The sequence below is a fragment of the Lagopus muta genome, chromosome 26 (genome assembly GCF_023343835.1).
Source record: "Lagopus muta isolate bLagMut1 chromosome 26, bLagMut1 primary, whole genome shotgun sequence".
Lineage (NCBI taxonomy): Eukaryota > Metazoa > Chordata > Aves > Galliformes > Phasianidae > Lagopus > Lagopus muta.
The window spans coordinates 2,804,967-2,815,451 of NC_064458.1; the positions used below are offsets into that span (position 1 = coordinate 2,804,967).

General features: G+C 56.1%; 2 protein-coding genes across 2 annotated transcripts; both read left to right on the plus strand.

Annotated features, from left to right (window-relative positions):
* On the plus strand, positions 1 to 5,168 carry SF3A2 (splicing factor 3a subunit 2). Its single transcript, XM_048927911.1, is given in 10 exon segments — positions 1 to 60; positions 1,070 to 1,243; positions 1,644 to 1,715; positions 2,041 to 2,087; positions 2,685 to 2,794; positions 3,428 to 3,477; positions 3,794 to 3,934; positions 4,430 to 4,498; positions 4,682 to 4,957; positions 4,959 to 5,168. Coding segments are annotated over 9 exon segments (948 nt in total). The 5' UTR covers positions 1 to 60; positions 1,070 to 1,117; the 3' UTR covers positions 5,016 to 5,168.
* A 1,090-nt stretch (positions 5,169 to 6,258) lies between these two features.
* On the plus strand, positions 6,259 to 10,464 carry AMH (anti-Mullerian hormone). The gene is made up of 5 exons (XM_048927902.1): positions 6,259 to 7,021; positions 7,505 to 7,683; positions 8,436 to 8,559; positions 8,679 to 8,862; positions 9,025 to 10,464. Exons 1-5 carry the CDS (start codon positions 6,478 to 6,480, stop codon positions 9,929 to 9,931), a joined length of 1,938 nt encoding a protein of 645 aa, XP_048783859.1. The 5' UTR covers positions 6,259 to 6,477; the 3' UTR covers positions 9,932 to 10,464.
* The last annotated feature ends 21 nt before the right edge of the window (positions 10,465 to 10,485 follow it).

Sequence of the window (10,485 nt, forward strand, 5' to 3'; positions counted from 1 at the left end):
CTGGGAGGAGGGTGAGGGCAGAGCGCATGCGCGGCGTGGGGAGCGGGGCTGAGCGCGGCGGTATGGGGGCTGTGGGGGGAGGGGCTGTGGGCCTGAGGGGGGGAAATGGGGGCAGTGCGACCCTCGTTGAGGGGATGGGAAGGTTCTGGGGGGGGACTGCGGTCCCTGCGGTGGTGTTTTGGGGAGGCGGTGACCGTCGCTGAGGGAATAGGGGGGTGTGGGGCCTGTGAGGATGGGGGCTGGCGGGCTTAAAGGGGCTGTAAGCCTTTCTGAGGAAGTGGAGGCGTTTGGGGGGATGTGACCCTCCGAAAGGAAACTGGGGGGGGAGAGAGGTGAGCGGGATAGAGAGCTCGAGGGGTGTTCGTGGGGGGCTGTGAGGGATGAAGGGGCTTCGAGGTGGGCTTTGGTGCTCGCTCAGGGAATGTGGGTGCTTAGAGGGGACGGGGGGTGTTTGAGGTGTGACCGACCTGCTTGCGACTGGGGGGTCTGTGACCCTGTGTGAGAGGACGGGCATGGGTTAGGGGTGGCTCTGTCCCTTGCTGAGGTAATGAGGGGTCTGCAGGAGGCTGTGGGCCTCGCTGAGGGAAGGAGGTGTTGAGGGCTGGCTCAGAACCTGCTCAGGGGCTACGGGGGCTGCAGCTCAATGAGGGAATTGTGGCAATGGGGCTCAAGCCTTTAGTGGGGGAATGGGGGCTCCTGGGGGGAGGGGCTGTGGCTCTCACTGAGCCGCACTGCGCCCTGGTGAGCAGCTGGGACGGAATCCATCGCCCTCTTTGTGGGGCTGGGGAGGTCGAGGGGTGTCTCCAGGAGCTCATTCCAGCTTTGAATCGTTTTGTTCCTGCTCACTGGGTCAGGGCAGCACCTGGGGAACCACAGCATCACAGAATTGTAGGGGTTGGAAGGGTCCTCCAGAGATCATCGATTCCAACCCCCTGCCAAAGCAGTTCCTACACCAGGAACACTCAGGGAGTGCTTGCCATGCCTGGGCTGTGTCCTCACGGCGGGGCTCCGTGCGAGGCCCAGCTCAGGGAGCTGTTGTCACTCATGTGTCTTTTCTTCATTTTTCCAGACTTTTATTTTTTTTTCCTGAAGTCGCCAAAGCCCAGAAATCCCCACCATGGATTTTCAGCACCGTCCTGGGGGTAAAACGGGGAGTGGAGGCGTAGCTTCAGCCTCAGAAAGCAACCGAGACCGCAGGGAAAGGCTTCGGCAGCTGGCTTTGGAGACCATCGACATCAACAAGGTGAGCCCCAGTCCTGCAGGCTGTGTTGGCTGAGGTCAGGGCTGCACCTCAGCGGTGGGTGGGAGGTTTAGTGGGGATCTGTGGAGTGCAATAAATACTTCTGTTCCTACTGATGAGGGAGTCGAGCAACTTGGGGAAGGGCCAAGCAGAGGGATGCCAGCCCCAGGCTTCTGTTGTGTTACATTCAGTCTTCTTGACACTGGTTCTTATTTTGCTGCAGTTGGGTACGGTGTCACCAGGGATCAAAACTGTTCTTGTTTCTTTTCTCTGTATTCCTAAAGCAGTGTTGTGTCAATAACTGTGAACTCAGTTCTTGCAGCACGGATCTGCTTTAGGATTTTGGTTGTTCAGTCATTCCAACACGGGTTTTGCATGTAACTTCTTAACATTCTCTTCCTAGGACCCCTATTTTATGAAAAATCACTTGGGTTCTTATGAATGCAAGCTTTGCCTGACGCTCCATAACAATGAGGTGAGTTGAGCAGCTGTCTGTCTTGATCTCCATGGCAACAGATATTTTAGAATAATGCCAGCTCCAAGTGCTGGAACTGAAGCTGTTCTCGTTGGCTGATTGCTGGAGGGCTGATGGGGGGAGCAGAGGCTGTGGATGTAAAGCATGACAAGTTTCTGACAGTTCAGCAGTTGTGAGCAATCTGCAATTTTTGAGTTCAATCCCGCTGTGCTCTGAGGATTAAAATACCTTTGTCAATGTGAGATGTCACCTCTCATCCGTGACAAATATCTTTCTGTTCAGGAACAGCTCAGTCTTCATCTGACTTTCTTTCTTCTCCCCCCAGGGAAGTTACTTAGCACACACCCAGGGGAAGAAGCATCAGACCAATCTGTAAGTTGTTCTCCACTGTAGTTATTCTCCATTTCTTAGGCACTTCAAAATTAGATTGTGAGCACCTATAAAACCTGACCTCCATCATGTAGCAGCACGCTGGGCTTGAATGTTCTTCATCTCTATTTGTTTCCTAGGCACTCAGCAGCAGGTGTGAACTAGCTGTGCTCTGAACAGCAGTGCTGACAAGCTCCAGTTCAAAGCCAGTTATGGCATTTCTGAGGGAAGGGAGCAAAAGAGTTTTAAAGGAGATTAAATCTAGCTGTAAAGGAAGCTTCTTTGTGAATACAGCTTTAGTCTAAGAATTCAGGTTTGCTCTGCTGTGGACATCTGGCTTGTGGAATTAATTTCCTTTTTGACTTCTAAGAAGTCATCTGTGGAGGTGGGTGAGATGGTGGAGGTGACAGCCTGTAGTCAGGGCAAGGCCTGGAGAAAACTGGCCTCCCGTGGTGCTGGAGGAGGAGGAGGAGCAGCAGTTTCCCATTGTGCTCCCTGTGAAGTGCAGAGCACTGCCATGCTGATGCAGCTGCCTTTCAGCCGCCCTTGGGAGCCGAGTGCTGGTAACTGTTTAACGTTGCACATTTCCAATGAATCCAGGGCCCGTCGAGCTGCCAAGGAAGCAAAGGAAGCCCCTGCCCAACCTGCACCAGAAAAAGTCAAAGTGGAAGTGAAGAAGTTTGTGAAAATTGGACGGCCGGGTTACAAAGGTTTGTCAGCAGGGCCTGTGGCAGGAGATGCCCTGTGGCTGCTGGAGCTTGCTTGAAGTGCAGAGCTGTGGGCATGAATTGTTCATCAGCTTGTTGAGCAGAGCTGTCCATAAATAAGATAGGGGCTTATCTCCTGATGTCCTTTATTGTTTGCATTGCCCATGGGATGTGTCTCCATTGCTGACAGTCAAGTGGGAGCCACTTTAATAATAGATCAGTAGGGCTCAGTCTGTCAGCTCTCACAGTGGTCACAGGGGAGATGATGGCGTCGCTTCAGTCTCTCTTTTCCTTCTGTTGTGCTCTGCCATCTCTCACTATTGCTCACAAGTCACCCACTGGATGTATTGCTCAGTCTTTTCTCTCTGAACTCCCTGCTGTTTGATTTTGGCCTTCACCACAAGGCACGGCTGCTTTATCTCCCAGCTGTGCTCTCAGTGTGTCAGTGTCTGTGCCCCACAGCAGCTGCATTTCAGCAGACACCCACAGGAACTTTGCTTGAAGACATTGTGGCATTTTATTTGATAAATGGGAAATAAAGTCCTGTCATATTTTGTTGTATGGAGCTTCCTAGGGCAGAAGGAATATCGTGCTGACCTTTATGTCCTGTACTAAGCTTTCTTCTTTTCTTTACAGTGACCAAACAGAGAGATCCAGAGACAGGCCAGCAGAGCCTTCTCTTCCAGGTAAGGTCAAATTCTTGGTTTCTGGGTTATCCAAATAAAAGCTTGGCTAAATGAGCAGTTCTTTGCAAGACTCATGAGGTAATAATAAAATAGAAACAAAAAGGGCTTATCTTGCTTCTTCGCTGCTGCTGACTGTGTCAGCTAAATGGATGACAAATCATTGATCGTAATTGTGGAGCTGTTTTCTTTGGCAACAGTAAGCTTTCAGTTGGGAGCTCCTCTTCTTCAGCTGTTCTTCCATATCTGAGGGGTTCCTCCTGCATGAAGGAGGAGAGCATCAGGGGGGCATTGAAAATCTGCCATAATCCCCCTGCAGATCGATTACCCAGAGATTGCAGAAAGCATCATGCCTCGCCATCGGTTCATGTCGGCGTATGAGCAAAGGATTGAGCCCCCAGATCGGCGCTGGCAATACCTCCTGATGGCAGCAGAGCCCTACGAAACCATCGCCTTCAAGGTAACGTTTGGGGCTGACTGATGACAGGGAGAGCTCCCATATTTTCCAGGCCATTAGTTCCCAGTGATGGCCGTCACAGACTTGCTCTGTTCCAGCCTTTTTGGGGCTAATGGCCTGGAAAGGAAGGTCAGGAAGACGTGGCTGGAAGTTGTTAAACTCTGCTGAGAATTACTGGAGGACTCTGGCATGGAAACCAGGCTCTGCACTGAGCTTTGGGAGGCGTTGAATTCTCAGTGTCTGGCGCAGAAAGGATCCTCCTGGGCTCTGCTCTCAGCCTTTGTGCAGATGTTGAGAGGGGTTTTTTCTGCCTGTCCTTGACCGATAGGGAAGTAACTCAATTCTTTGCTGCCCCCATCTCTATCTAATAACATCCGAGACGAGCGCATCTCACAAAGGCCTGGAATAGCTGCTTATCTGGCGGGCTGTGGTGCTAGAAAGGGCCACGGAGCTCATCTGGTGCTGCTAATAATAGCTCCCTGTTCTTCTTTGTTGCAGGTGCCAAGCAGAGAAATCGACAAAGCGGAGGGAAAGTTTTGGACCCACTGGAACAGGGAAACCAAACAGGTAGCTGGAGCGTGGCAGCATCTTAAGGGTTGAAGGGGGAGGGAGGGAGGGCAGAGCCTGGGGGAAAAGGCAGTGGAGTCGCATCCATTTGGGTTTTGGTGCTGAAGTCGCTGACGTGTGATGGCACAAAGTTGTCCTGAGAGCTGATGGTTTCCTTCTCTTCGCTCTTCTCCCTCTCCCCAGTTCTTCCTTCAGTTCCACTTCAAAATGGAGAAGCCCCCAGCTCCCCCCAACCTTCCTCCTGGCCCTCCGACCGTGAAGCGGCCTCCTCCACCTCCGCTGATGAACGGATTGCCCCCCAGGCCCCCTCTGCCAGACTCAATGCCTCCACCTCCTCCAGGAGGGATGACTTTGCCCCCCATGCCACCCTCTGGACCAGTGCCGCCTCCTCCAGTGCCACCTCAGCTGCCACCGGCGCCCGGCGTCCCTCCCCCTGCTCCTCTGCCACCCATGATGAGACCCCCCCCTCCCCACGGAGGGGCCGGGCACTATTCCCCCTCCGCCTCCCTCCAACTGAAGCCTCTCCATCCCACCGGACTCATCTGGCTCATAGCTTTTTATATGCAGGTCACAACTGATTGGGGTAAAATAGTCTTGTTTTGTATGCCAGTGATTTTGACTAGATCCTGTAGATCCATTAAAAGGTTTTCACTTTTGCTTTCTCTCTTTCTTCCCGTGTAATTGGTTGAAATCTTGTTGCGTGGTCGCTTTATTTTGTCCTTCAGCGTGTCAAACATTCCCCACCTGGTTATGTTAGCAGAATGATCCAAAGAGGACACAAAAACAGGAGCTCCCCTGACACCTCAGTCAGCTGCCAGAGCTGCGTTTCCCCATCCTGACCTCACGTGTGTCCCATAATGACCAATGAATCAGTTGCTATTTAGCTGAAATCCTTTAACTGAGTTGGCTGGCTGTGGGCACGCAGAAGGGAGTTGTGTTTTTGGCAGAATGATGGGGAGCACAGTGCCCTACGTGTGCAGCTCTCTGTCTTCCTGCTTGATTGCGTTCACAGTCAGAGCCTCCCTCGTGCTGCACTCACAGACCTTGTTTTTCCTCCCAGCACTGAGCTCTGTGCAGCAGCTCGGATGGCAGCCAGAAGCACAGAAATCTGCTCTCTCTTTGAAGGGAATCACTTCATGCTGCTTCTCAAGAGCCCTTGAAAAGCATGGGGTGAGCTTTCACTGGCAGCTTAGAAACCCCCCCACCCTGCTGCTCTCTGGGCTGTCGATGCCCAACATGGAGCCTCCATGCCTGAAACAACTGGGCTGAGCCTCCTGCATGCAGGCCGTGTTTGGGAGCCTTTTGGTCTGTGCACTTTGGGTCTGTGCTGGGGCTGTATGCTGGGCTTCGCCCTGCACGAGTCCTGGGAACGCAGAACAAGGCTCTGCTTGTGCACCAGGGCCTTGCACACGTACATTGGCACCTGTTAGGTGCTGTTCTGCACGCGTTGTGAGGCTGGAGACGTGCACAGCCTCTGTGCTCTGAGGGGGAGGCGCCCAGCGGAGGGAGCTTTGGGCATTTCCTTTTCCCAAATGTCTCCCCCTTATCTTCACCCTCTCCCCCAGGTGTGCACAGCCCGCTCCTCCCAGCGTCGCAGCCGATGGGGATGGTGTGCGCCAATCCCTGCCAAACCTCCGGCCCCGATTCCACCCTCCTCTCAAAACATCTCAACTCAAGGACACGCATCCCTACAACCAAAGGGAAACAGCTTTACAGTTTTGTTATTCTTTTTTTTTTTCTCTTCTTTCTTTTCTTCAGTTTCCAATACTGGATGCTAAACCCAAAAATAGAACAGAAAAGTTCCTCTGACCCGGCCCTCCCTCCTTTGCAGTGGGGCAGCAGCCGTGTTTCGCAGGGGAGGTGTGTTGTGCCTTGGCCACTCAAGGCCACTGCTTTTAAAAGGGAGCCGTGGGTCCTGCTGCACACAGAGGTGCATCGGGCGGCTCGGCGGCTGCTCTGGGTGCAGTGGAACAAGGAGGATGAAGGCGATTCTCGGGGTGCTGCTTCCATACCTGGTGCTGCTGCTGCTCCGCTCCGCAGCTCTGCCGAGAAAAGGGAGCCATGGAGCAGAGGCTGTGCTGGGGCAGAGCCTCTCAGAGGAGGTGGAACTTGGAGCAAAGAAGGAAAATGTGAGCAGAGCGCGACCCGGCTCGGCGGTGAGACTGAAGATGGCTGTGGCTTCTCGCCTCCTTCCTGAGCCTGCAGCAAGCTGCACACAGGCCGACGGCTCCAGCTTGCAGCCCTGGCCCCTGGGGGGGCTGGAGGGCCCCGTGTGCCGCCTGAAGATGGACCGCAGTGAGGTCCACCCATCCCACGTCGAGGTGGTGGGGGTCCTCACCCGCTATGAAAGCACCTTCATCAAGGTGCTGCGCGCCGGCTGGAAGCACCGCAGCCCCGAGACCTTTGGGCTGTGCCCAGGTGGAGATGCACAAAGCGTGCTCCAAGCACTGCAGCAGCTCCAGGAGCACCTGGCGGGGCCGGGGATGGGGCTGCAGAGATTCCTTGTCCTGCATCTGGAGGAAGGTAGGAGCTGGAGGGTCGTGGTGTGGGGAAGGCCAGTGCTATCGATGGGCCTGAGATGGAGGTGTGGGTGAAGAGTTGGATTTGCAGGTTGGGTTTGCTTTAAGATAAAGCTGTCCAATAGATCCTCTCCTCATGTATGTGTGTCAGAAGCTTTCATAGCACTGAGAGCCTGCATGCAATGAACACCCAGCGCTGCAAAATCAGCCGGTTCTGCACTGCTCAGTTTGGTTCTGGAGCAGCAGCATTTCTCCCTTACTGTCCCAGTCATTGAAGTTTCATTCTATTCTGTCCAACTGGGAAAAAACCCAACAGTGGTGCTCAGGGTTCCCCACCAAATGGACCGTGCTGCCCTCCATCAGCTGAAGCTCATAGTTTGCCACTGCTCTGAGTGATGTGAGGAGCAGTGCTCAGCCCCTGAGCGCCTTCCTCTCCCTTTGCACTGTTATGGCTGCATGCTTCACCCACCCTGTGCTCTCTTTGCAGTGAAATGGGAAGCACAGGCCAGGCTCTGGTTCAGGCTGCCGTTCCATGTGGAGGTGGGGCAGGTGCTGGGAGAGCTGCAGGTCGCTCTGCTGCTGTTCTACCCAGGCAGCCCCACAGGGAGAGGGGCTGAGGGCCTCCAGGAGCTGCTGGTGGAGGGCATGGGGCTGACACAGGAGCAGGTGGGTGACCTTGGGAGGCAGGGGGAGAGGGGGGACCTTGGCTCTGCTTGCCCAGCAGCTTCCCATCTCCTTCCCTCCCTTCCTCTTCCAGCACTTATCCCATCCTATTCCTTTCCAACATCTTTCTCATTTCCTTCCAGAGGTTTGCTCATCCCCTTCCCTTCCCTTCCCTTCCCTTCCCTTCCCTTCCCTTCCCTTCCCTTCCCTTCCCTTCCCTTCCCTTCCCTTCCCTTCCCTTCCCTTCCCTTCCCTTCCCTTCCCTTCCCTTCCCTTCCCTTCCCTTCCCTTCCCTTCCCTTCCCTTCCCACCCCCCTCCCAAAGGTCTCTCCATCCCATCCTCTCCCTTTGTCTTCCCCACCCCATCCCAGTACTTTTCCCACACCCTCTCTCCCACTGGGGCAGTCCGGGCAGAGCAGTTCCTGAAGATGGTGCTGTTACCCTGTCCCCAAGCTGCTGCCAGGGACAAAGGAACAACACCGAGGGGTGCTCAGCCCGAACTGGAGGTGCTCATCCCATGCTCTGGGGGTGCTCAGCCCATACTGGGGGTGCACAGCTGCCCCCATGCCCTGCTAACTTCCCTCCCTGTTCTCCTCAGCCTCAGACCAGTTCGAGAGCCTCCTAACTCCATACCTTGGGCTGGATCAGTCCCTGGGTGCTTGGGAAACAGGGACTGGTCTGCAGAGGGGTCTTGCTGACCCCCGTGATGCCTCCTGTGGGATCTCAGGGGCTCTTGTGCCTTTTGCTCCCCACAGAGCCTTTGCTTCACTAGGGATACGCAGTACCTGCTCCTCAGAGCCTCGGTGGCTGCTGTGACCAGCAGCAGCAAGGAGCTGAGCTTCCAGGTGTCCCTGACCATCAGGCACCGCGGGGATGGAGGTAGGTTTGGGGACAGCCCACGGGAACAGTGGTGCTGATGGCTGAACGCTGGGGACCTGGCAGTGATGAGGGACTGGGGGGGTCCTGCAGCACTGTCCCCACTGTGTCCCCATCTCCAGGTGCTCCTCTGTCCCTCATGGAGACCCAGCAGCTCCTCTTTGGCTCGGATGAGAAGTGTTTCACCAGGATGACGCCGGTGCTGCTCCTGCTGGCTGGGTCAACACCTGAGGATGACGCTGCAGCCCCTTCCTCCTATCTCTCTGCCAGTGGGGTGGTGGATGTGGCTCCCTACCCACAGCTCAGGTCTGTGCATGGAAAACCATGAGGGGAAAGGGGAAAAGGGCACTGTAGTCCCCCCTGTCCCATCCCTTGGACCCTGGTTGGGAAGACGCATGGCACACCAAGGTGGTTTGGAGTGCTGTGTCCCAGTCCTTTACACCACTGCGTTCTGTGTTCTCCCCACAGCCCACCCCATCCCAGCACCGCAGAGCTGCCGCCCTCCACCACCGCCAGCCCAGCCAACACCACATCCCCAACGGCAGGGGACAGCGGGCAGTTCCTGGGTGTGCTGACCCTCTTCATCCGCCGGGTGCTGAGCCCCCGCAGCGAGCCGCCCACCCAGCCCAGCTCCCAGCACTGGTTGGACTTCCAGATGATGGAGACGCTCCCGCACCAACTGCTCAACCTGTCGGAGACGGCCGCCCTGGAGCGCCTGGTGCAGTCAGAGGAGCCCTCGGTGCTGCTTTTCCCCCAGGAAGGCGGCGTGGGGCTGGAGCAGCATTTTGGGGACTGGCAGCCGGAGGGGACGGTGCTGCAGCTGCTGATGGGCAAACTGCAGGCTGTGATCCATGAGCTGAGGGACATCCCGGAATTCCAAGCCAACACGGGGCTCTTCCAGCACCTCCTGAGCTTCTGCTACCAACCTCCAGGGCCGGCTGCAGGAGGGCAGCCCCCAGGTTCGGGGAAGCTGCACGCATTGCTGCTGCTGAAGGCGCTGCAAACGGTGCGGGCGCGTTGGCAGGAGAGGAGGAAAGTCCTGCGGCAAAACCGCAGCGCGCGGCACCAGGCGCACTGCCGGCTGCAGGAGCTGACCATCGACCTGCGCGACCGCAACTTCATCGTCATGCCCACCGTCTACGCGGCCAACAACTGCGAGGGGCCCTGCAAGCTGCCCCTCTCCACCCGCGTGCCCGGCTACCACTCGCACACCCTGCTGCTGCTGGGCATGCAGGAGCGGGGCTCGCCGCTGCAGCGCGCTCCATGCTGCGTGCCCGTCCGTTACTCGGACCAGCTCATCATCAGCGTCTCGGCCGAGGGGTTGGAGGTGCGCAAGTTCCCCAACATGGTGGCGGAGGAGTGCGGCTGTCGGTAGGGGTTCCCACCTGCAGCCCTCGTGCGGTGCTCCTGGCTGGGATGGGAGCATCCCTCCGAGCACCTTTTCCTCCTGGTTTGCCTCCTAGCGTTGCTCTGGTTCTGTTTTTGTTCTGTGGGGTTGTGCTGCCCTACAGTGACCCATGGCTGCAGCCATCCCTGAGCTCTTGGGGGCAAAACCCCCGGTTCCACTCTGCTGTTCCATGGGGTCCCATCCCCACACCTGGCCATGGCAATGGCTGCAGTGCTGGGCTTGCTGCTGGGTGCTGCTGTGCTGCTCCACGCTGTCACCACTCCCCAGAGCACGGCAGATCCCATGACATGTCTTAACATTAATAGTGTTAATGACATCAGCACACAGAGCCCGGCTGCTCTGTGCCAGCTCCCAGCTGAGCTCCATGGAACCCCACCACCAGGCTGAGCCCCTGTGAAAGAGGCACAGCCCCCCACCCCTCTGTCTTTGCTCTGCGTTCTCTCTTCACAACACACAAACATATCCAGAAACATGGTATATATATATATATATATATATATTTTAAGACATTTAATACCTTC